Here is a 26,538-nt window from a genome sequence, read left to right as displayed (position 1 = left end):
ATGACGACAGACGAGGCGGAGAGTCAGCAGAAGAAGCCGTGCGAGCAGGAGGAGTTGACTCAGGACCCCGGGCCCTCTGAACCCCAGGACGGCCCCGCCGCCTCCTCCCCACCTCCCGAAGAGGAACAGCAGCTGAAACCCCGCACCCGCACCTCCGCCGGCCGCGGCCTCTCCCGCCTCTTCTCCTCCTTCCTGAAGCGCCGCTCTCAGTGTTCGGAGGGAGAGGGAGCAGACGGCGAAAAGGCCCAGGAGAAGGAGGGCCAGGACGAGCCCAAGGCCCCCATCGCCGACCCCGAACCCGAGCTTCGGATCGAGGGCGACGTGGCCCTGGATCAGCACTCCGTCAGCAGCACGGAGGCCCAGGTCAGAGAGAGCCGGCCATGCCCTGTGGTCGTCATAGCAACACTCAGAGGATGCGCAGAATAACATAATAACATGTGATATGTGTGATACATCAAATCATACAAAAGGTCTATTATAGGTACCTATGGGTAGGTCCAAAAGTTTAGTTTGCTCAGAATGTCACAAAACAAGTTGCCTTATGATTTTAAGTTTTCAGAACCTTAGGAGAACAGCTTGTATTTAGAGGTTGAGACAAAGAATGTGTTTGTTTGATGCATACAACCCACAGTCGTCATGTGACTTGTGACTGCCGTACTGGAAAAAGTTTGGCGGGCCTGTCTTCGGCTGAGTTGTTAGGCTGTGCTCAGATTAGACCTTAACTTCACCTGGACTGTGGAATGACTGACGTGGATTTAATCCTGAGTAATAAAGAACGGGCGTACATAGCGGAGCGCTTCAAGTCAGCGGGCTGCGTAGTGTTTCTCTTCCCAAAGTCAGTCACATGTATTATACATCAGCGTACGTCTACGGTTTAGAAAAGACACCAAAGAACTCGTATTATTTTGACGATTTTAAAAAGGTAACAACCACACAAAACCGTTATTTTTTTCCGTGATTTTTAAAAGGTAATGGCTACCAGAAAAGGCTCGTTTTACACCCATATTTTATAAGAAATAGCAGCAACCAAAAAAACAAAGTCTTCTAAATTTGCCCTGTTCCAAGGTTCACTCCAGTGTGCTTTAATTAGCTCAGGCCTCGGCCGCTCCTGAGATGTTTTCTTCCCGGCTGATTAACGGCTGAAAAGAAGAGAAATATTTGAGGTGCATTCCTTTCATAGCTCTGTAATTCTGTCTGGTTGTGCAGTTCGAAAAGGCCCTCTTCTGTCTTCACTGTTTTTGCAGAGGACCTGCCAAAAGCTTGCTTCATTTTATCAGTCGGGATGTGTGCACACACACACACACACACACACACACACACACAGACGCTACACTACCCATGCAGTGTAGCATCTCTTTACCTCTCATCTGTTCAGTGAGCAGGAGAGTAGACTATGCAGAGCAGATTTCCCCTGATGCACTTGAAAGCGTTTGTGAGAGACCCTTCTCCACGGCTTTGTATGTGTTTTAGGGCATCGCTAACTCCATCGTTTCTTTTTCTCTTTCTTTATCTTTATCTTTTTTTTTTTTTGCTTTGGCTGGTTTTTGCTGTCACTGGCTTTAATTATTCACACAGCGAGTCTTTGTTTAGCTTTCCTGTTGTGAAGAGCCTCAGAACTGTTGACCTGAATACAAACTTTTGTCTTCAATTAAAGTTAATTATTTGAGATTTTGCCCTGGGGCATTGTGTTGGTTTTTACTTCACCTCACAGAAGGCCGACCGCCTGTGAAAATAAACATGATTCTGATAGAAGAGTGGCATTGTTACAGATGGGGTCCACGCTGGATACTCCAGTGAAAAACTAAAACCCGTGTTGCCATAGTTATTGCCGTAACACAGCAGCCTAAACCAACGGGCTCCTGTGATTTTGATGATGTTTTGTTTCTATATATTGTATTGACGAATGGTTTTTGACTACATATCAGGTGAATTAATTAGGAGTCAGTGAATTGTGTGTTCGTCTTTAACATGGTGTGGTAGATGTACATTCCGCCAACTCTTAAGGTTTTTGACATTTATAACAGACCATAAGTTTTGTCTTTGCTGTTAAATGGAAAAATAATTTGCCCTCTGAAAGACTGAGGATAAATGATACTGTTTGTGAAGTTTGCTTTCAAGTCATTTATAAAGAATTAACCACACAGAAGACAGACAGAAGTGTCAACCATGTCATATTGTAAACTGTGTCATGGTGCAGAGAAACTGTGATGAGATTTGTGATGTTTCTGGATCTTTCCATGTCCCTCCAGCAAGTTCCAGTGGATCAAAAGGAGGACTCAGAGGAGGAGGGAGGAGGAGGGAAGGGGGAGAAGAAGGAGAAGGCCAAACGGACGAGTAAAGTGAAGGAGAAAGATAAGGAAAAATCAAAGGAGAAAGTGAAAGAAAAAGACAAGGAGAAACATAAAGAAAAACACAAGGAGAAACAGAAGGAAAAACACAAGGAGAAAGAAAAGGAGAAAGAGAAAGAAAAAGAGAAAGAGAAGGAAAAGGAGAAAGATAAGGAGAAGGAAAAAGAGAAAGAGAAAGAGAAAGAGGGAGAAGAGCCGAAGCCAGAGGGAGAAGGAGCAGCTGAAGGAGGAGAAGAAAAGGGAGAAGGGGAGAAAGAGAAAGAGGAGCAGACAGCAGAAGAGGAGGCCAAACCGGCAAAAGCTCCCCGTCGACCAAGAATCATGCACTGCAAAGTCACCCTGTTGGACGACACTCTGTTCGAGTGTGAGCTGGATGTAAGACACACACACACACACACACACACACAAATACGCATACATGCACGCACACACATAAGCTCATATGCACGCACGCATGCACACACATACACGTAGATATACACATACTCACGCTACATGCACAGACACACGCACACACTCACACGCATTCGCAGGACACGCACAGACACATTCACACACACACTCATACAGACACACACACACACACACCCACACACACACACACACACATACAGACACACACGCCTATACACACACAGATACAGATTGCTGTATAGTGCTAATGAAAACACTTCTACAGTCAAGCTGGACTTATTTGTCTTTTTTTTTTTTGCAATTACCGCCAGGCAATGCCGAGTCTCACGGGAAAACAGTGCGGTTCCAGTGTTCCTTGACGACTGACTCTGTTTTCTGCTGCATGGCTATTTAATTCGTAGACTGATCGGTCTCTGCAGACGTGAGGTTTAGTTTTTGCTTATGTGATATGTGGGCCTGTTTTAGTCAACAGTGCGGTCTGTCCCTGTGTGTGTTCGCAGAAACACGCCAAAGGTCAGGAACTGTTCGCCAAGGTCTGCGATCACCTCAATCTGTTGGAGAAAGACTACTACGGCCTGGCCATCTGGGAGACGCCCACCCTCAAGGTTTGGGAAGACCGTCAAATATCGACTTATTTGGGCTCAGACGTGTTTAACTCTGTTCCACTGGACACAGCTCATAGTCAGACTCAGCTGTGGCCTGTGCTTCTATAGATGTATTTTTCCTGTATAGTCTTTGATAGATATTGAAGATTTAAAACAGGTCTAACCAGCACACCCTCTCCGTCTCTCTCTCTCTCTCTCTCTCTCTCTCTCTCTCTCCTTCCTTTGCTCTTTCTTTGTCTCGGTCGCAGACGTGGCTAGACTTTACCAAGGAGATTCGGAGGCAAGTGCAAGGTGAGTGATGCCATCCTTTCGATTTATCGGCGTAATTTTGTCTGAAGAATTTTAATTAATACACATTCTCTCTTCTTCCTTTGGCTTAATCACACTCCAGGCACCACCTATGATTTCACCTTCAACGTGAAGTTCTACCCGCCTGATCCAGCTCAACTCTCTGAGGACATTACAAGGTTAGCCCCCGCTGCTTTTTACAGGGCTGATGGTCTGTTGGCTGGTCTGTCTATTTGTCTATCTATCTATCTGTCTGTCTGTCTGTCTGTCTGTCTGTCTCTCTCTCTATCTATCTATCTATCTATCTGTCTGTCTGTCTGTCTGTCTGTCTGTCTGTCTATCTATCTATCTGTCTGTCTGTCTGTCTGTCTGTCTGTCTATCTGTGTGTCTGTCTGTCTGTCTGTCTGTCTGTGAGTCTGTGTATCTATCTGTGTGTCTGTTTGTCTGTCTGTCTGTCTGTCTGTCTGTCTGTGTATCTGTCTGTGAGTCTGTGTCTATGTCTATTAATGTACCTGTTTAATCCGTCTCTCTGTCTCTGTGTCTATTAATGTATCTAATCTTTCTGTATGTCAGCTGGTCTATTCATCCATTAGTCTATTCACCCATTCACCCGTTCACTCATCCACTCCTCCCCATCTCACCTACCGCTAATTTCTAATCTCTTTTTAATCTGTGCCATTTCACACAATGCGCTCGTGTTATTCCGTCTCTAGCCAGATTAATGAGTGAACGAGTCATGACCTCGCGCTGCAGATGCCCCCTCGTGTGTGTGTGTGTCCTCACATTTGCTTTGTTAATGAATACACACCACCATTTAAAATAGCTCTCCCGTGTCTCTAAACAACAGACTGAAAACCTCATGTAGTAATCAGCCAGCACTACCCACTCAGTGGTTACTGTACGGGTTGTGTGTATCTAAGTGTCTATGCATGCGTGTTGTGTCTATGTAAAGTCATTTCTGGTGCTTTGTCTGGTGTTGTGCAGGTATTACCTTTGTCTGCAGCTGCGTAAAGACATCCTGAGTGGTCGTCTGCCCTGCTCGTTCGTCACCCTGGCCCTGCTGGGCTCTTACACCCTGCAGTCTGAACTGGGAGAGTACGACCCCGAGGTTCACGGCACAGACTACGTCAAGGACGTGAAACTGGCCCCTGGCCAAACCAAGGAGCTGGAGGACAAAGTCATGGAGCTTCATCGCACTTACAGGTCGTCACAGATGCCGAAGTGTCACTCTCTCCCATGTAGTGACAGAAAAATATTATGAGAATAGAAAGGATATTGTGGAAATGCTCACGCGTGTTGGTTCGTTTGTGTTCGTTTCAGGTCCATGAGTCCAGCCCAGGCCGATATGATGTTTCTGGAGAATGCTAAGAAATTAGCCATGTATGGGGTGGACCTACATCAGGCTAAGGTAGAAAAGCGTTAGAAAAAATATTTTGCTTTTGAATCTATTGTTTAATCAGCTGCTGACAGCGCACATCTGAATGAAGGTTAAATGGGATAATTATCTTCGAGGTGCTGTTTGGAGGAGATCATTTATCATATATAACCTTGGCAAGAGTGAGCAAAAAGCGTCTTTCCGTTTGTATTCATAATGATTTCGTCGCTGTAACTGGCATGTATTCACGAAATGTCGCAGTGGTACGGTCGTGCTTATTGGAAAGAATGCGACGTTTTGTGAAAATAGCTACTAAAATGTCTTCCTTCCCTCGGTGCACGTTAACAGTGAGAGAAGCGTTCGTGTCTGTCCTGCTAAAAAGTCAGAGATTTAATGGCAGAAATGAGGTCAATCTGTTTGCATCAAACAGTGGATTTTAATAAAATATGGAATTTGTGTATTTTGAAAGGGAAGGGAGTGATGACCCCTAGTGGAAAGATACAGTTATTGCATCGTGTGACTCACTGTAGTAATGCCCCACTTACATTGTGATTGTCACGGCTGGCTAAGGATCCAGATCAGTTAGACTTCCCGCTGCTCTTTTGTCTCAAATACTCACATCATACAGCAAATTTGTTTTTCATGCGTCTTCTAGAGAATGACAGTTTCTTTTTTGCCTTTTTTCATGATTGGAATAGTTATCAGAACATGGCAGAACATCAGAAACACTTGTCATTCACTGTGTGTGTTTACACTTCCAAAGCATTATGAAATAATACTTTTGTGAAAACATGCCTGCTCCTCTCTCGCTCTCTCTCTCTCTCTCTCTCTCTCTGTCTCTCTCTCTCTCTCTCTCTCTCTCTCTCTCTCTCTCTCTCTCTCTCTCTGTCAGGACTTGGACGGAGTGGACATAATGCTTGGGGTATGCTCCAGTGGGCTGATGGTGTATAAAGACAAACTGAGAATCAATCGCTTTCCTTGGCCCAAAGTGCTGAAAGTCTCCTACAAACGCAGCAGCTTCTTCATCAAGATTCGACCCTCTGAGGTAGACACACACACACACACACACACACACACACGCACACAAACCCACTAACATCCATACTTTGTTCTACATTGTGGAAGGTATGATGTAATTGTGTGTCACACACTCAGAGCTAACAAGAATTGGTGATGACAATACAAATAAAGTCAAACATCTGTAAAAGTTTCAGCTCCAGTTTTTCACTCATTTTGAAGCATTGGCTGGAGAAAGAATGCCTTACCACAGTTTTAGTTTATACAGGCTGTTTAACTGTATGACACATGCAGTCAGACTTAACAGTATCCCAACGCAGCACAGAGTTGAGTTAGACTAGGGCCTCACTGTGAGGCAATCCTCCCTCCCTCAAAACAAGATGTTAGCGATTCCATTATTGGTTTGAGCATTTCAACTCTCGTCCAACTTCCTGCTCCAAGGTCGGCTGTTTGAGGTCGGCTCAGGAGAAAATCCACGACATCTGTAGTCATCTAACTCAGTTTATTCTTTTCTGCCACAGCTGGAACAGTATGAAAGCGCGATCGGATTCAAGCTGCCCAACTACAAAGCCGCCAAGAAGCTTTGGAAAGTCTGTGTGGAGCATCATACTTTCTTCAGGTCTTTTTCTTTTCTTTTCTTTTCTTGTCTTTTTTTTTTTTTTTTTTTAAAAACAGGACATTTGATTAACATTTCATTTAACGTCGTCACGCTTTGCTGTGACTGTAGTCTGTGTCATAACTGTAGTCTGTGCGGGTGTGTTTCAGGCTAACCTCCACTGAAGCCGCCACCACTCCCAGGAAGTTCTTGGCTCTGGGGTCGAAGTTCCGCTACAGCGGGCGCACTCAGGCCCAGACCCGCCAGGCCAGCTCCATGATCGACCGACCCGCGCCTCACTTCCAGCGGTCGGCCAGCAAGAGGGCGTCGCGCAGCTTGGACGGAGGTGTGTGTTTCCGACGTTTGCCACGCGTGTCGCGGCCGTGTCGTTACGAATGTGTGTAACCTCTGTGTTTTTTCCCGCTCTCCGTCTCGTTCAGCCAGAGGTAAGTCTGTTCTGCCTCGACGACAGCCAGGGGAAGAAAGGAAGGATGCAGATGATTGGTTTATTTTGTTGGACTCTGACCAATCACTGCCTGTTGCGTTACCCTCAGGTAGTTCCTCCGTCGAGGGTCCTTTATTGATTTGTGTGGCCTTTATGCTCGCGCTCTCACTCTCTTTCTCTCATCCTGCCCCCCTTTCCAGTATCTCTCTCTTTCTCACTCCCCCTTTTTTATCCATCTCTCTCAGTCGCTCGCTCGCTCGCTCGCTCTTTTTCTCATTTCTGCCGCTGATTGCTTCTCTCTTGCCCTCGGGGAAATGGCTCTCTGTGTTACGTAACCTGTCCAGAAAACATCTGTTTTTATTTTGACTGTCGGCAGAAGACATCTGCCTTTGGCTGTCTTTCCTCTCGACGATGTAACCCAACTCCGACCTGCTCTGGCTCACTTGACCGGCTTCGCCGACACAGATTTACGCGCTTGTTAGCAATATCTACATAACAGTACGCTCAATACTTGACCTCACAGTTTCTCAGCCCGCCAGCTCCACATCACAGCTTTCTTGGTATACCACGATTGTGTGTGTGCGTAAGTGCGTGTGCGTGTGTCTGTGTGTGTGTGTGTCTGTGTGTGTACTTGTGGTATGGTAAGTCTCTCACTCGAGATCCCTCGTCACCGTGCACTAATTTGACCCTACCCTGACGTTGCCATCTCAGCGGGCCATAAGCCAGCTCTGTGTCACTTTAATATCTTCTCTCTGGCTCTGCTTTTCAACCCTCTCTGATTCACTGGGTCGAGATGTTTTTAAACCGATGTCTCTGTATTTTGGCAGATGTTCCCTTCTATGAATCTGTCTTTTCTCACAAAGAGCCACTGACTCATTCTTGTCTTGCCTCTTCTGCCACTGAAGTGAAAGAGAGAAAAGGTGAAGAGAAGTATTCTTTCACCACGGCTGCCCGTGTCTCCTTGGCCACCTCAGGCTCCTTCTCCACCTATCCCAGTACTGACACCTCAGGTATCCAGTCAGAACCTGGGGGATGGATTTTGACCTGTCTTTCTTGGTTTTTGGCCCCCGTCCTCACGTGCCTGTTCTAACACAGTACAAAGTCATGAGTTGCTTGACACCCATATTTCAGCGACCTGAGATGCTCTGCAGCTAGCTTTCCTTTATTAGGTTATTATGTGGAAAGCACCTTTCTCAAGTTAAGCTTTTATGTAGGGTCTTTTTTGCATGCCTTTGTTAAACTGAACTGGATTTCACATTTGATGGATTTGAATTAAAGAGAGAGATGAAAAGAGAGAGAGAGAGAGAGAGCGAGAGAAGGAGAAGGAGAAAGAGACTGGTTAAAATGAACAGCTGACAAGAGAGAGGTCCCTGTAGTTACACTTTGTCTCTTCCGGGGCTAAATTAGCATACTGGGCACACGCGCACACACACACACACACAGTCATGCTTTAGCAGTCAGTGGATCAGACCACAACGTCTGGGACACACAGTTCACTGGTGGCTTTCAAAAAGAAGATCTGCTGTAGTCATACTCTCAGACTGAGACCATACCCCTTTAAAACCTCCACAAATATTGCAGATGTCTTTCTGCAAGTTTTTGACAAAGAGCATAAAACTGCTTGACAGCAATTCAATTTGACATAGCCTAGTCGAAAGGTTGAATAAGAAGCAAGTTTCTTTAACCAGCTTAGAGGGTATGTCATGAGTAATACTCTACTGCTTGGTTTCAGTCTCTTGATTGTAAGTCTCTTAAGCTTCACACTCTCTCACACACACTTCTGAGGAAAGAGGTTGCACACACTCATTAACTGTGAGGTGAAGTGAAGTGGCATTTGAGTCTCTCTTCATAAGCCACCATGTGAGCAAACTGTTGTCTCTCCAAAGAGGAGTCAGTTCGCATAGATGACCTCACACTCCAGATAGGAAAATGCACTGCAGAATCATCTGGAAAACTGTTCATGTTTTCTGCCTGGAAAACACTATCTCTCCCCCCACCCTTTACCCATAGTTAACTCAGGTGCCTCACGGCAGCTACTGGAACATCAGCAGGTCTCCATAGCAACCACATTTATTGCCTGTAGCCACTTATCGGCTTTCATGATTTCCAAGAGAGGAAATGAAATGTTGGAGGTCAGAGGGGTCTCTGTGAGCAGACGGTCTCGCTTTTTTGAGCTAGCTGACGCCATCTACTGGTTGGTAAGCCACACTGCAACGACAGGCGATGAGCCCAAAACATCCTTCTCGTCAGCCATACAGAAAAGTTAACCTAGCCCATCTCACTTATGTACATGTAGCCTATGATAGTTCCACAGAGGGTGGTGGCAGGGAGTCACAGTTCAAAGTTGTTTGTCCTGTTAGATGGCAGATCCCAGCATGCACCTGTGAAGTCACTGCTTTCTTGCCGGAGTTTGCTTGTTGTGGAGGGCAGTGATTTGGTTGCTTTGATAACAGCCTTTGATTGACAGCTTTGCTGTACCTCTCAGTCTCCCCTCCAGTAAAGAGAGAGAAACAACGCAAAGTTGAGGCCAGAGAGAAGAGGCAACATGTCGTGATTAAGGAGAAAAGGAGGCAGTTCCGCCCTGAAGAAGAGACGGGGGAAGATGATTGGTTTGTGCTTTTTGGCCGCACTCAGTCAGAGCCGGTCCTATCTTCAGGTACCCTCATGTTGCGTATCCCGTCCGCCTTCTCTAACCTTCAGCGCTAACCTGTTATGCAACAAGCTGGAAGAACAGAACAAGCTCACTAACCAGCTTTGGGTTATCACTAACCTGCCGTAGGTTAACTTTAGGGCTAATCCTATTTCAAAACAAGATACCGCAATGACATTAAACTTACTTCATCCCTCAACATGGATCTCACCCAAGGCAACATGCTGAGCTTTGGTCTACATGCACATACTTATTCACCCTCTCTCTCTCTCTCTCAATGGTCTGTTTGTCTCATCAGTCAAGCATTGTATCGTGTCATCTCCATTCACCCTTTTGAATGGGTGGAGAAAGTTCCTTTTCTTTCGTGGAGAGTGCGCTTTGTACAGGAAGACGGAAAAATTGCCAGTGACAGCAAGGTCGTTCGACATGAGACAAAAAGCCCAGGGAGATGAGAGAGATGATTGCTTTATGTTATTCGACCGTGATTTTGGAGTGCAAGCAGGCACTGATGCCAGGGCTTTCTGTGCTGGCAGCTTGGCAGTTTTCTCCAAAGGATGGAGTGATGAAAACTCACTCCGACTCTAAACCCTGAGCCTAACTGACACGCTTGGTTGAACCTTGGTCAGAGCAATACTACCTCTCTAACTCCTGTAGTTCAAACCTATTCATTCTCAACTTCATATTAGATTCATAACCTCAACCTTGTGATGGATTCCATTATTTCTAAAATTTACTGTTCTTCAAACATCCTTTTAATCTTCAAACTCACCACTGAATCAGCATTTCTGCCCCCCCCCCCCCCCCCCACATCAGAGCAACCATCAGGAAAAACACTACAGCGCATTAAGAGTTACCCTGTTCCAGGCAGTGGTTTTTCCCAAATGCCTTCATGGTCATCCAAAACAACCACGCTCAGGAGGTCCAGACTCCTCACCAAGGAGGTAAAGGGCACTCCTCCCAGGGCTTCAAACACTGTGGAGGAGCTGCTCCTGCAGACCCAAAATGAGCTACGTCTGGTGGAGCAGAGTCTGGCTCAGCTCCAGCAGCAGTGGAAGGCTTTAGCGAAAGGTCCAAGTCCCAGGCTGAATCAGGCTTCGTGCCCCAGCTTGGAGGCCGAGCGGCTGGCCATGCTTGAGGCAGAGGCCCTGTGGCTCCAGAGGCTGGTGGAGGCGCAGGGCTCCAGGGCCAGGGAGACAGCCCAGGAACTGGCTGAGAAAATGAGACAGCTGGGGCCCGGGTCCAGGGACGATTCCTGGTCCGTGCTGCTGGACCGCGACCCTTCCAGAAGCTTCATCTCATCCTCAGGTAGCTACCGTCCTTCGTGCTTGGGGCTGGCTTGGAAACGCAACAGAGGAGAATGCATGGCCTAATTGACTAGTCATTACTCACACCGCCATGAGAAGCAACTAATCTTGAACTTAGCACTGCACAGGCTAACTGTGGGCTAATCCTTACACTGTATCACACTGTGCAACCCAAGACTCCACCACTGGCTCTCAGACAGTGGATCATTTAAGTACAGCTATATCTGCTTTTGTGCTTTACCTACCTCGCTGTGTTTGTCACTAAATATAGTACCAGTCAAAGTTCGGCAGTTTTGGACTTTACAACAACAAAGTTAAAATACCTGCTCTGCACTTTGGTCTGTCAGACATTTCAGCTTCTTTAGGTCGCTCAAGGAGATGTATCCTCAGCCATCCTTTTGTCTTCTTATAATTACATCTGCTTCACTCACATTAGATCAAATCTCTAAATGTGGAATAGTCTACTTCATATGCTGCTTGTCAGCGGTTCTTTGCTTTTGGTAATTACAGTGCCTCAGGTTGACTCGGCAGCTGGCAGTAAGTAAAATGTCAGCTGAAACTCTGCAACACTCTGGTTTTTTGGTTTTTTTTTTTTTTTTTGATGATTTTATTCACTCTTCAGTGGCCAAAAAGGATGATTGGTTTGAGTTATTGAGTCGTGATGTGCCCAAAGTTCTTGAGGCTCCTGTCTCAACCCCACCAGGTACATTTTCTTTAAATCAAATACAGCTTAATTTATCTGCATCAAGGCATTTAAATGTTTCTGTTCTAAGTGTTTCTGTTGTCATCTCTAAGTGTAAGTTATATGTATGTGTGTGTATAGTTTGAAGTTAAAAAGCAATGTTTTGGAGTATTGCAGTGCTAATTTCCAGGTCGATTTTTCTTTGCGAAGCTTTCAAGCATTTGAAATGATGAAGCTGAGATGTTTATATCTTATATTTGAAGTTATTTGATTGGCTATATGCTGTTTCTGCTCTACTTTTAACCACAGCGATGGTGTCCACCCCAGACAAGGCGGCCCGTCCTGTCAGCGCGCCTATCATGTCCCCTGTCTCCCCGGGCGACGCTGCCCCCTCCCCCTCTACCGCCGTGGTGGCCCGTAGCGAGCGCAAAGAGGCGTCCACCCCGACCGGCCGCCCGTCTCGCTCCGCCGAGAGGAAGGCGGAGGTAAAGGTGGAGAGTCGCGTGGCCGAGGCCTCCAAAACACCCAGCGCCAAAACAGAGGCTACACTCGAAATCAAGGTATAACACACACACACGTGCACGCACATACACACACACACACACACACACACACACCACGCATGCATGCCCTACACTCAAGGAAGTCTTCAACGTGTAACCCTGGGAAAGCTAAACTTTTTGGTAGAACTACTGTGACTACTGTTTTCTTTGTTTGTTTTTTTTTTGGTAGAACACAGACCTTTTCAAGGAACTATTATTAATACCAGGAGCAAGCTCTGGTGTGAAAATGAAATGATTTACTTTGGCTTTAAAACTAAGTAAATTGGTGTCAAGGATTTGTTTACACGCAAGTCTCCTGTTGGCCTTTTAGAGGATGACTGAAACCATTTGCAGACTGGGAACTGTGATGTTCGTAATTTAACTTAACAGTTTTGAACAGTATTGAAATTAATAATAGTGAAACTAATGTCACTGAAATCAGAGATACTGTGTAGACATTTACTAAAAAAAATGGTTCATCAAGAGTCAGTTACATTTTTAATATATAATACACAATTCCTTTTTTTCTCAGCAGGCACACCCAGTTGTTTCAATCTTAATATCTCGTCAAAGATAGTCAAATATAAACAAAAAGCACTTCAAAATGAGAAAATTTGGCAAAATGCGTGTCCCTTCGCAACAGTACTGCCGAATGTTTTTTTATTGTTTGTAAGTTTTGCTTTTGTCACGCAGTAGTAGAACTTGCGGGTTCGGTATACAAGTTAGTGCACGTTAGCGCCCCCTTGAGGGCACGACTGTTTATGACAGCAGTGAGTGCGCACTGTCTCTGTGCTGCTGCAGAAGGTTGCCCGGCGAGAACGGAGGCATCACGCCCCGGAGGTGACGGCAACCAACGGAGAGAGAAAGAGCCAGGTTTGTGACGAGGGTTTTTTCGCCTGCACATACCGCAAAAAGCATGCTTGAGAGATGGCTTGGGCCCCCCCATTCAAAAAAAATTCTAAAATGACTATTTAATTGAAGTGTTTGTGAAGGAGGATTAATGATCTAGCTAAGCTTGGGGTGCTAACATGTCCGTACCATCTGTCTCTTCCCGACCTTCGGGCTCCGGCAGTCGCCACGGGCCGACACGGAGATGGTGCGAATGAGGAAGGTTAGAAACTCGTCGCCCTCGCTGTCGGAGCATGAGGAAGTCACTGTCCTCCTTCTTGCATCACCGCTCGTTATTTATTCGTTATTTATTTGTTATTTATTTATTTTTTCTTTAATTGTTAATGAATCCATTTCTTTATTTACCGCCAAAGAGACGATCCACTGTTTGGTTTTGTTTGTTTCCCCTGGCTGGTTGTTATCTTTGCTCACGCTTGTATGACGGTCACTATACTCTGAGACTTTGCTTGCGAGCTGGATGATACGGAGAGTTATTTGTATGTTTCATTTGTTTGTTTGTTTGTTTGTTTGTTTTTCTTTTATGGCTGCTTTGAAGTTTGTTTTTTTTTTGTTTTTTTTTTTAGGGATTTCATTTGCTTGCTTAGCACCTATGCCATGAGGTCAGTTAACATGTAGCAATTTTGTGGTGTACTTTAGCTTTATGTAAGGAAGCCTTACACAAAAAGTACGTAATGTTTCAAAACATCTGGCCAAGTCTGTCGAAGAAACAAATGTAGCCAAGTCAAGTCATTCGTGTTAAAAACATTTTTGACAGCTGGGTCAAATAAATAGATTTATCACCGTTTTAACTCATCATTTTCACTAAGTCTTGGGATGCTTTACACTTAACATTGCTTTGGACGATTTAAGGTACACTAGAGACAAAGGCAAACCTGAATTTAAACTCTTCACGTTATATGAATGACAGATTTGAAAGGATTTATTCTTACATAACATAATGGTGCTGTTATAATAAGATAATAGATGGAACTGGTAACCAAAAGCAGCGTTTTTATTAAAGCTTTTTGAAAGGAAAGTACACAAAAGACATTCAGCAGCGATTGCTCAGTTGTGAGGTTATCACAAATTCACAAGACGTAGCTGGCAACTGACATCAAAGTTTGCTTTTTATTTTCTTTTTTCCTTTTTACAGTTAGCACGAATGAAGGGCAGTATCTCCGCAATGCTTCACAGTCAATCACCCATGTTGACCCCAGTGACCTTTGACCTTTGACACCCCCCCCCCCCCCCGCACTCTGCTTTGCTGCACTTCCTGTAGTCGATTTTTAATTTTTACATTTAAAAAATTTTTTTGGTACATTGCATTCAATTTCATTTTGTCACCACCTCCCCCCATCAGAGCCGCACTCAGAAAGTCATCGCAAGACCGACACTAAAAGTCACCTAAGTCACAACAACCTGTCTGCAGTTTCCACGCTCGGGGTCACCAACTCTTTCTTTTCTTTCATGTTGTTCTTCACAGAAAAGAGCTAAGAAAATTGAGGGTGAAACTATATATATCAGGCATAGCAATTTAATGTTGGAGGTTTGTATGAAACTCTGGAGATGTTGTTGTTTTTTTTTTTCCCGCTCTTTCACTGTCGCCGCATGTCTCTTTGCATGTCTCATTTATTTCAGTTGTCTTCTTCTGCTGCTACGGCTTCTTCTTGTTCTTCTTGTTCTTCTTCTTGTTCTTCTTCATGTATTTCTTTTCTTATGTCACTCTTGTTTTTTTTGTTTCTTTCTTGTAGCTTAACCCAAACCGCTTGGCATGCACTATTTTCCTCACAAATTCTAATGCAAGTATTGGCTTCTCTTTGATGTACTATCATTTTGTTTCATTTTTTTTTTTTAAATCTTGGATATTGTTTGGCTAAATATATGATTGGGAGTAGAGCTGCTCTCTGTCTATCATACCCGGTCTACCTTGGATCAGACTATCATTTGTTTTGAATCTTTCATTTCTTCATAGAAAATATTTTAACCCCAAATGGAATTTTGGAATAAATTCCAGATCCCTGGCTGTTTATGCATGCGTTCCTCAAGTTGTGCTTTTAGACTTCGGTATGATTTGCTGGATTATTTCGGCGCATCTTCAGAATGTTACGATTTTTTTTGTTAAGATGCTTATTGAAATTTTTTGCTTCATCAGCATATCTAAGCTTTAGGGTTTAGAGACAACCCTTCATCATTGTAATATTAGTCTTTATATATTTATTTTTTTAAAAGAATATTATTTATCTCAAGCTGGGAAACCAGAATTTCAGGAATAGCCATTTTGAGCTAAGGCGTAGAGTAGCCCTGAGAACAGCCCAGGGGTTTTCTGTGAAACCCACTACGTGGTTTATCTCCCCAGTCATATATTTCCTCTGTCAAGATTTGATTGACAGGTCTGTTTCTCTGCTGTCAACATCTCTCATTTTGTTGTCATACTCAGTCTGCTGTTTGGCTGTGAAAATATCTGCCCCTGGAGGCTGAAGGGGCTGGGGGGGGAGGGGGGGGATCCTTCACGTTATCTTAATCTGTCACTCATGGCCATGTGTCTAACCTTTGTGACTTGTTTGCTCTCATCTCTGTCTGCTGAAACTGATGGTTTACACTGTAGCGATCAGTCCAGTCATGGTTGTCATTAACCCTTTGGCTGCCGGCTTTCAGCTGAGTGTCCTTGAGTAGGACACGCTGCTAGGAGATTCCTTTAATGCCCATACAGGTGAACTTGTACACAGACCTGTGTCAAATATGCATCAGGCGGTTCTTTTTATTTGTTTATTTATTTATTTATTTATTTAATGAATTATTTATATGTGAGTAGACGAAAACTCTGGAGACTACGCGTGTGTAGTGTAGGGATTGCCAAAGTTGGGGTTTCACAGTTTCTGTGAAACTCTGCTGATTGTCAAGCCCCTGATTAGGTCTATCAGGCATGTTCATTTAGGCTCAGAGGGAAAATGTGCAATCTGGTGGGGCCGTGATGAAAAAAAAAAAATGCTAAATGGGGGAAAAAAAATGCTAAAAATTCTCCAGGCACTTTATGAACAATATTTTTTAAAAACTTGTTTAAGTGCAGAGAAATGTATAGTAGACATTAAAGTGCATATTTGATCCAGTTTCTGTTTGTCTCTGTGGCATTGTGTGTGTGAGGAGACGTTCTCTCCCAAATGTCAGTGCAGTATCAGTGAAATGGTCATGGTTAATGCCAGTGTCATATACTCCACTTTACCCTTAATGTTACCATAGCAACAGACTCTTTATTTCGGCTGTGTTGTGTAATTGTGTCTTACCCAAGCTGACCGTAGACTCCAGTTCAATTTAGATAGGAAACCTGTGTCGCTTTGCGACCTGTTTCAGAGGTCGTTCACTTCTAGTATTTGCTCAACATCCTTTTTTAGCCACTACGAAGCCAGCGCTGAAACCAGTTATATGACAGTCACAGTCCAGTTATACACCCCAGGATTTCAGTTCTCATTTGATGGACAGCTGTCACTAATTGAAATAGCTTCTGTAATTAACTGTGGCAAATGAAGCTCATGAGACCATTTCACGGATTGCAGAGCACTGCGCAGACGATCTGTGGACCAGCACTGAAGCTTCTGAGTTCTCCCTTTACTTAAAGACATCTCTCTCTCTCTCTCTCTCTCTCTCGCTCTCTCGCTCTCTTGCTCTCGGTCTTTTTCTCTCTGCTCTTATATGGATGAGGGGCCAGACTGTCCGTGAGCGGAGACGGGCTTTGAATAATCATCAGCTGTGAGACTTCGGCAGGGCCTCTCGCTCTCTCTGATCACCATCCACATACGGGCCATTTGTAGCGGGCAATTACTTCACATCAGAATTCCTCCTACCACGAATGAATATTCATAACCTCAGAGATGGGACCAGGTTGATTATTCTCTAGAGCTGAGGAATAGAGGGGGAGATGAAAAAGAGGCAGGATAAGAGAGAGATGAAGAAAGAGAGAGAGAGAGGGAATGAGAGAAGAGGAGAGAACTTAGAACTGTGGTTTGTTGGTCCACAGAGACTCTGCACTGTGTTCACAGTCTTACCTTCACCTGTATGTGGCACTTGGCAAGCACTGCTCTATTCAGTATGGGGATGGTACATATGCCAGACATAGTTTGGTGTTTAAGGCTGCTTTGGGCTGCTCTGGGAGAAAACAAATCAATAAAATCAATGAGAAGTGGCAAGATAATGAAATCCCCTCTCTTCGTTCCTCCCAATCTTCATCTTTCCTGGTCTTGCACTCTTGCTCTCCATTTCCCTCTCTGTCTCCCCCCCCCCCTCTCTCTCTCTCTCTCTCTCTCCCTCTCTCTGTCTGTCCGTCTCTGTCTCCCTCTCTCTCTCTCTCTCTCTCTTTCTCTCCCTCTCTCCCTCTCTCCCTCTCTCTCTCTCTCCCTCTCTCTCTCTCTCTCTCTCTGTCTCTCTCTCTCTCTGTCTCTCTGTCTCTATTTCTCTCTCAGGATGTGGATAAGACTCAGACGGAGATTATGCGTCATCACACCAGCATCAGTGAGCTGAAGCGGAGCTTTATGGAGTCTGTCCCAGAGCCCCGGCCCAGCGAGTGGGACAAACGCCTGTCGACCCACTCCCCCTTCCGCACGGCCAGCATTAACGGACAGCTGCAGCCCAGCTCAGAGGGGGTGAGCGAGACCGGTTGCAGTCCAGATATGCTCTCCTGTTTGATGTTAAAATGGATAATGGATAATGGTGTGTTGCACTGGTTTAGAGACTGGAGCTGGAACAAAAAAACAGTGTCATCAGAGTCGCTGTGAAGGCACTTAGAGTCCAGAGAGTTTAATGTGTCAACGTTCAGTTGTGATGTGTTACTGATTCAGCATGCTCAAGTATGTCAGTCATGTTTATCAGTTCTACAGGTGAATGTTCTATACATCGATGAAAATAATATATGACCACTTTTAACATGGTGCTGCATTATGTCAGTACTACATGCTTTTCTTCCTTCCTTCCTTTCTTCTTTCTTTGGCAAAGGATATCCACCTTTAGCCTGAAAGATGAGCTCCTTGTGTAGTTTGATTTCTTTGGGATTCCCTTCGGTAGTGACCTTTAGTCAGAGCTGAATGTTTTAGGCCACTGGGTGGTGCTCTAGTCTATTTTCATGGCATATTTATGGGCTCAGATTGACTGAGTATAGGGAGGTATATTACTGACTTGCGTTACATGATTTGGACAACTATAAATCAGCTTGTGAAAAAAAGAGCCGTGAATGGAGCTCAGTGTTGTCATTGTCCTGCTTTTCGGTAAAAAAAAAAACAAAACAAAGAAGCATTATACACACACACACACACAGACACACGCACACACAGACACACCCCCCTAAATATGTATTTACTCATGCGTATATACTTCGAACAAAGACAATTTGAGGTGTACTATTTTAGGCTTTCAACTTTGTGTGCTTAAAGTGTACTGTGTAAGGACTTTTGCACTAATGTGTGTGTGTGTGTGTGGGGAGATAAGGTGTCTTGCAGTGTGTGGGCATGCGTGGCTGCAGTACACAGACAGATGTGTGTTGGAAACTGAGTGTTTGTGTATGTGTATGTGTATGTGCATACAGGTGAAGACGCCTACCCCCACACCCGTACACAGAGTTATGGGTGGCATTTCGGAGGTAAAGGTACTCTAATTCGGTCCTTATTGTCAGGGGGGCTGCAGCAGAAAAAAAAAAAACAAAAAAAAAACAACCCGCTGTTTCTTTATGACGATAAAGAACGGAAGTAGACAATAGTGCGTATGAATGCTGTGAAAGCTATGGCCATGGCCAAAAGCAGAGAGAGACAGAGCAGGACATGTCCTGTCTCTCACTAAAATATGCTCGCCAGTGTCTATTATACTACTGCCAAACTCCACCCCCTCACCCAAACCCCACCCCTTTATCACTGTCTCTGCTCTCTGAATGGCTGCCACAGCTTGGCCTCTCTGCTTGAACTGCCAGTCGCATGGCTGGATTAAACCGCATAGTGAAGCTGCATGTCTCTGTTTGACAGTCGAATCATAAAAAAAAAAAAACAAAAAAAAAAAAACGGAAATACTGAAGAAGAAGTACAAAAAAAAGTAAAAGACTAAAAACTGACTCCTCCTCCTCCTTTTCATGTCATTGTCTTTCTTTCCCTTTCTTCCTCTCGTTTCTTCCCCTCACTGATTGTCTTACTGTTTTACCCTTTGTCCGTTCCTTACTCTCTACCTCTTTCACTTTCTTTCTTCACCTCTCCTTTTCCTCTCCTCCTAAAGTCCTGCCCAGGATCTCCGCTGTACCCACCTCCACCTTCCCCCTCATCTCCCCCTCCATCCCCCTCTCCAAGCTCAGGGGTGTGCAAAGATGCCCAAAAAGGTGCCAGTGCTCGGACCTCCAGGCCTGCCTCTGCTGGAGCCTATTTCACACAGTTTCACTCACAGACTTAAGCCTTTATACAGACAATCGGTTTTCTTGTCTCACCTTAACCCTCTCAGAAACAACCAGTACAAAGTCATCACAAATTTTGGGAGCTCAGCAATTACCGTTGAATCCCTGTATCATTTTTTGAAACCACTAGCATGCAATTTTAAAGAGAAACCTTTTCTGAAAATCTAGTTTTCTGCATCTCAGGGCAACATTAATAGCTTTCTTAGCATGGTAGTTTGCCAGGGCACATCATTTGTATATGAGCACACACTCCCATCAGTTTTTAGTCATCTGATTAGAGCAGATGTTCTGAAGACCTAATCTGTCCAGTGGCAGGATCTTCCCTAAAATTGATTTAGGACTTAATGATTCATTGAGGATTTCCACACAGTGGTTTGGCCAAACCTCTCCTAGCAATTTTTTTTCTGGCATTTCTCTCCATCAGTGTCAGAATGCAGATGTTGCACTGCCAAATGAGGTTTGCACTAGTGTTTTACTGTAGCTGCCAAAAACAACCTATTGGGTTTTACCTATGGAGCAGAACAGCCTAAAAAAAAAAAAAAACTATCCGGCTTTGGTGCCATTTTTGCTTTTGGCGTTAAGGCTTGGTTCAACCACTCGGTTTCCTCTCTGTTTTAATAACTTTATCTGACTCAAAAACAACGTATCCACATTGAACTGCCATTGGTACCATGAGCACCGACTTGACATGGACGTAGTAGAACTTTCCACACTCCTCGTACCCCACCCACCCCTTCCTCCTAACCTCCACCTCTTGTCAGTCATTCATCACCTTCCCCTTCCCCACACGTCTGTTCATTGTTCTCTGTCTTTCTTGGTCTCACGTTGCTGGGCACAGCGAGGGACACGCCCTGTCCTTGGGCGGGGCAGAGAACAGGTAAGGGTGAGGTGGGCGCCGGCACCCGGGGGTCCGCCAATGCCGAAGGAATTAGAAGATGAGGAGAGCGATGATGATGATGATGATGATGATGATGATGATGATTATGAAGATGAGATGGAGCCCAGAGGCCATACCCTCAGGGTCTCTATTGCAGTACCGGAGGAAGAAAAGAGCGGGGTCAAACCTTGCCAGCTTTACCCAGTGACACTGCATCGTCCCCGGGTCTCCTTCCTTCTCTCTGGCCTACTGGTCATGGTCCTGACCCTGTGGTGGCTTGTCTTCATATGAAGGACAGAAAAAGAAAAACTGAAAAGGACACTCCTTTCATGGCTTGAGCTGACCAAGAATGAACAAACTTCAGAAAGAGGGCCTTAGAATGGTCGACAGCTGTCCTGCTTTTGTTCTCTGTTTGACTGATTTTCTCTGGATTGGACTTGATTAGCCTCTTCATTGCACGCTAATCGTAGCTTTGAGTTGACTGGATGTACCATTCCATGTGGATGAAAATGGTATTACTGTTATTCAGTTGTTTGAAGGTCATAGAAATGCGCAGGACACAGAGACGACCGATAAAATAACATCACAACTGCTTTCTGAGAGCTAACGAAAAAAAAAAGAAACGAAAAGAAAAGAAAAGAAAGAGAAAGGAAGTTGTCGCTAACTTCTGGATCTCAATCTCTGAGGTTTGCGTCGCTGCTTTCTTTGCGCTCTTCTTCAATCACAGCCTTCTAGCAAGTTTAAATTAGACAAATCCACCACCACTGTTAGCTTTGTATCAGTTAGCTAGTTTGGCCTAGTTAGCTGCAGCAACGACTAGGGCGCTGCCGCTCTGAAACTGAGTCCCCAATGTATCTGTTTGCTCCTCAGTACCAAACATCATTCTTTAAATGGTGCACAAACCACTACACAGTGCAGTGTAAATCTCACAACTACGCCTAGCAGATGACCACAGGAGCGATGTTTTCTCCAAACGACAGGAAGGCTACTGCCAGCAGCTGCATGATCACTTTGTTTTTGGGGGTTTTTTTCAGCATGAGTAGGGAAGGCCCTCTCAGGCCTTGTTTAAAAAACGGGACTTAGGAGTTATGCTATTAATTTTTTTTTTCTCTCTCTCTTCCGGGACTTGAATGGCCTTAACTGGACTTCTGTTGCACTCCCTGTGCGTGATGTACTGTTTACTCTTAGGTTACTACTGGTTACCAAAAACGAACTCTGGTTGCTAGGCACTGCACTACTGTTGATGGTACTCCTTGTTTCTCTTGCTTTAAATCGCACTTGCGTGTTGTAACAATCAACAGAATGAAGGGGCAAAATGGATGGGGCACACGGGATGGGAAAGAGAGACTCCCCTAAGAAAAGTTTGAGTGTTCAGTGTAATTTTTGTGTTCCTTGATGAAAAACAAACATTGAGGTTAATTGTACTGAAGTCCTGCCACTCTTACCCCCCCCCCCCCCCCCCCCCCCACCCCATAAGAAGAATACTTGACTACTTGACCCAATACACTTGTTTATGCGTGCATATCAGTTAACTGTTACGTAATTGCTAGGCAATTGCTTAAGGTATTTTACACAGGAATGCAAGCTCTGACACAATCTACAAAATTAACTGATTCTCTCATCGTGTAATGGCCAATTCCTCTATCGGGCTAAATTGCCTTAAACTAGAGAGGTAATTCACCAACTTCTGCCACATAAGGTCCACTGCCAGTTTTACCGTACTCACACTGATCTGGTCTAAGAAAACAAGTGGATTACTAGGGGTTGTGACGTATTTCTGCTGTTCCTCAGGAACACTGGGTATCCTCTGGTATATCCAGAGCATTTTCATTATCTGTAAAAGTCCATTTTACCCTGACATTCAATGGGCCATATTCTACACTAACACACTGTCCGATATTAAGTGACCCTGCAGGCCACATTGAACATAACTTACCAAATATATAAATATGCAGCACAGAAATTCCGGAACATTCTCACTGTATTTTGAGTAAAATCTGTAAGGATCTTAGGTATGTGTTCACTGTGAAATTTGCCTTTTTTGAAATGCCCAAGTATTAATTCCTGTTATTATTGGCTTGCCGCTTTCATTTCCTTTCTCTTGGTTTCTTTGCCCAGTTTTGGTAAGGATTTGAGGACATGAAAAGTAGAATGTCACTGGTTGTAGTGGAAAATAAAAGTTTACTATGTCAGGCCAATTTGGAGCTGATTTCTGAATTTGTTGGGTCATTCAGTTTCATCAATGAATATCAACAAAGTGAACACAAAACGAACACCCCAGCTCTTTTTATTTTTTTTCTATACATACGGCTCCAGTGTTTATTTATTTATTTATTTATTTGGCTATTAAACTCACGTCTCCTCAATAATTAGAAACTATCTCATGTGGTAACCCTTTGTTCTGGTCGTATGCTCCTTTAATTTACCTCCTAACTCTGGTAATGTAAATTTCAAAGCAGTCTAATTAACCACAGACTCATGGTGTGCAGCAGCTTTGAAAATCTCCCATGATGACTGGGTTCCTTGATATGGATGGCTGGTCCTTTTTGGTTTCTGCCTCCACCGTGTCCTTTTGTCCCGTTCGTTAGCTGAAAGTCATGTGACTTGCATGTGAAAATTACAGTTCATTTCAGTATCCCCCTCCTTGGTGTCAACACTTGAAATAAAAGATTGTGTAGGCAAATGAAAGTCATTTGTGATGTGATGTGCTAAGCTCTGGAATGTGGGTAATTGGAAGGCCGGGTTTCCTGCACTGTGCCGTGGGCCCTGTTGTGGTCTGCTCGACCCTAGAGAGGCTTCTCTTGTTCTCGTAGGTCCCCGGATTGATCAGCATTAGTCAGTCAGAGGTGATTTCTGTCACGGCGTGATCACTGACCTGAGAGTTTTGTTTGAGCTGTGTATTTAAATGATTTTTTTTTTCTTCTCCCACATTAGAAGTACATACTCTCTGGATTTGTGTTCTTTCATGTGTAGTCTGGCAGTGATTAGGTTTTTGCTCCTTTAGATTAAAAAAATCAAAGTGTAGCATGTGCGCTCTACTTAAGATCTTTTTTTCTTTTTTTTTTTTTCGTGTAAGAAGTGTCAGTGAATGAATCTCAATTGAGAGATAAAACCGATTTGAAATGATTAAACACGGCTTACTTCTAACACAGAATTGAAATGATTCTTGAGGGTTTCTTCTCGGTTCGTTGCGTTTGTGCTGTTAGTTAATTAGCCCCAAAGAACATCATGGTAAAACAGAGTCTGTCTGGGAACATGGACTCAGTGGTTGGAAATGAGGGTTTTAGTTGCAAAGCTGGTAAACAGGTATGGAAGTGTTAGGGTTTTTTTTTAACTCATTTATGGACAGTTTGGAAAGTTTCTGAAGACCAGTCAAATTTACAAAAAGGGAAAAGCATAACTCATTGGTTTTTTTTGTTTGTTTTTTTACATTGAACCCTTTCACAGTCTCCTGTGGTGAAAACGAAGACAATTACCATCTCTGATGTCACAAACTCTCTGCGTGGGGAGGTTGCCACCAAGGAAGTCCCCATTGTGCATACTGAGACCAAGACCATTACCTATGAGTCTGCACAGGTGAGGAGCTTTCTGGGACTTGTCGTTTTTAAACAGCTGTTTGGGGTTTTCGCTTACAACCTCTCCACTTGGCGAGGGAGTCTTGACTTTTAAAAATTGGCGCTATGTCGTTAAGGTGATTTTGGTTAGACAATGCTCTAAAGTTGTTCAGCAGCAAGTTCCTTTGTGAGTCAATGAAAAGACTACAATATGTCGTTTCTGACCCAGTTGCTTGTTAATTGTTTTTTGGGGGGGTTTTTGTACCGCGGGAAATGGAAACTTTTCGCTTACCTTGTTCCGTGATGGTAAAATCTACACGTTTGGATGTCTCCTCTAGTCTGATAACCTGGCAGAGAAAGATTCCGGAATGCTCCTGACTGCCCAGACCATCACCTCGGAAACCATCAGCACCACCACCACCACTCAGATCACCAAGGTCCGTCCCTCCGTCCTACACCCGGCTCAGAATCAGCTCAGAGATTTCAGTATTCACTCAGTAGGTTAATGCTCAGAGGTATTGAGCATCAGTCCTCACATCTCACGTCTTTAAAATTTTTCTCTGAATGCTCATCTTTCTTTGCTCATTTGAATATGTAGAAAATCGAAGTGCTGGGAACTTTGAAGAGAGGGTCCCCTAACTCTTTGTTTGAGTGAGGACTATTCTGTCTGGCCCTTCTGATGCTGGAAAACACTCAGAATTTTCATGTAAAACAATAATTTTATTATGACGACACACAAACACTACATAAGGAATATTCAGCTAGAGTAAGTACATATAGCCAGATTCACAATGAGTTTTTAATGATGGGATTTATGTCCCCGTGACTTGTAAAGATTCCTCAGTAAAATATTACGTTGCAGTAAACTGTGTACAGTCACCTGTGCATACACACGTAGTGCATAACGCTAAATGCTTAGTCAACATGGCCCGTAACACTGTCATTCCTTCACATTCCAAACTATTTGTGGATACACATTTAGCATACAGAGTTCCACAGATTGGGCTGAGGGCTGACAGAAGTACTCCTGACCATCTGAAAGGGTGTGGTATCCTTTCTTCAAAGTAGTAAAAGTCGCTAGTGCAGCCGAGACCCAGCCCGTATGTCTTAACGAGGTGTCGCCGTGACAACTCAACACGGATCATTCCTCGGCGAGACTCTCGCAGAGTCGTGAGTCAGTGCTTCTCGGAGAGCTCACCAGACTCAGCGGTCATCTCAGCCGCGAGGCGACACGTTTGCTCAAGTGTGTCTTAACACGAACTGCCACTCCTCTTACACCTCCCTCCATGTCTCCCTCTCTTCCCTTCAACTCCTCTCTCTCTCTCTCTCTCTCTCTCTCTCTCTCTCTTCTCAGACGGTAAAAGGAGGGATCTCGGAGACTCGTATCGAGAAAAGGATTGTCATCACCGGAGACACAGAGATCGACCACGATAAGGTGAATGAACCCGCAGTCTGCCTGCACTGAAAATCGATTACCGTCAGTCATACTCCAGGCCATGGAGAGACTCCTTAACACTCAAAACCACCCGACCAAAACGAAACAAACAGATCTTTTCCTAGAAGTACTGCCGTGTTAAATCCTGATTGCTTTTTATTACATCGCAAATGGCAAAGCTCAAAGTAGCTGGAGATGAAAAGAGAAACTTAGCATTTAGAGTGTCAGCTTTGTTTGGCGCTGTGATTAACGACCGCGCTTTTTTTTTTTTTCAGGCTCTCGCCCAAGCCATAAAGGAAGCGAAGGAGCAGCACCCAGACATGTCTGTCACTAAAGTGGTGGTGCACCAGGAAACGGAGATCACCCCAGAGTAAGGGCCGATCGCTGGACTGCAGCCCGGTAAAAGTCACCCTCCCCCCAGACAAGTGCACCACTCACCACTCGGCACCCGTTTGTTCTAGGAGTGTGCGTGCTTGCGTGTGTGTGTGTGTGTCTGTGTGTGTGTGTGTAGCACTTTTATATAACTGGCTATTGTCCCTCTGTTTGCTCCCTCACTGAATGCTTTTGCATGCAAAGCGCCACAGAACAGATCAGACCTGTTTGTCATTGTCATCTTTTTGATGTCTCCTGAGCCGGATGTTTTTTTAAAAAAAAAAGAAGAAGTTTAGGCTTTGGACTAGACTAGACTGCCATCCACATCTCTCTCCCTCCTTCTCATTATTCCCTCCATTCTCCATCTGTCCTGTCCTTGCACTCTCCCTCTCTGCTTCTCTTTCTTTCTTTCTTTCTTTCTATCTTTTTTTCTTTCTTTCTTTCTTTCTTTCTTTCTTTCTTTCTTTCTTTCTTTCTTTCTTTCTCACTCTGTCTCTCTTTCCTCTCTCTCTCTCTCTCTCTCTGTCTGTATGTGTTTGACAGGGAGGGTAAATATGGTGATGAGATTAACTGCTCTGTTTTAAATCATTCACTATCTACCATAACCATGAAGCCCCCTGAGCAGTACGTGAGCCAATCTCCCAGGCCAGAGTGAGGCCGGCAGGCCTGTGGGCTTTACGGTATGCGGCTAAATCCATCCTCCCTGTGGGAAACGCTACATAACTCACACG

General features: G+C 44.4%; 1 protein-coding gene across 2 annotated transcripts; it reads left to right on the top strand.

Moving 5' to 3' along the window:
- On the top strand, positions 1 to 25,814 carry epb41a (erythrocyte membrane protein band 4.1a). 2 transcript variants are annotated; one of them, XM_030788755.1, is made up of 19 exons: positions 1 to 363; positions 2,250 to 2,723; positions 3,263 to 3,367; positions 3,616 to 3,658; positions 3,759 to 3,834; positions 4,641 to 4,859; positions 4,977 to 5,064; positions 5,924 to 6,076; positions 6,570 to 6,667; positions 6,814 to 6,989; positions 12,034 to 12,284; positions 13,068 to 13,139; positions 13,339 to 13,377; positions 14,638 to 14,700; positions 17,609 to 17,788; positions 23,894 to 24,022; positions 24,339 to 24,437; positions 25,355 to 25,435; positions 25,711 to 25,814. In XM_030788755.1, the coding sequence occupies exons 1-19, from the start codon at positions 1 to 3 to the stop codon at positions 25,807 to 25,809; spliced, it is 2,808 nt and encodes a 935-aa protein (XP_030644615.1). In that variant the 3' UTR covers positions 25,810 to 25,814. The 2 variants fall into 2 exon arrangements, with proteins under 2 accessions (XP_030644615.1, XP_030644616.1); XM_030788756.1 differs by lacking the exon at positions 13,339 to 13,377 and having other exon boundaries at positions 2,418 to 2,723.
- The last annotated feature ends 724 nt before the right edge of the window (positions 25,815 to 26,538 follow it).

Source organism: Chanos chanos, chromosome 12, assembly GCF_902362185.1.
Source record: "Chanos chanos chromosome 12, fChaCha1.1, whole genome shotgun sequence".
Taxonomy (NCBI): domain Eukaryota; kingdom Metazoa; phylum Chordata; class Actinopteri; order Gonorynchiformes; family Chanidae; genus Chanos; species Chanos chanos.
This window is presented reverse-complemented; position numbering and strand designations above follow the sequence as displayed.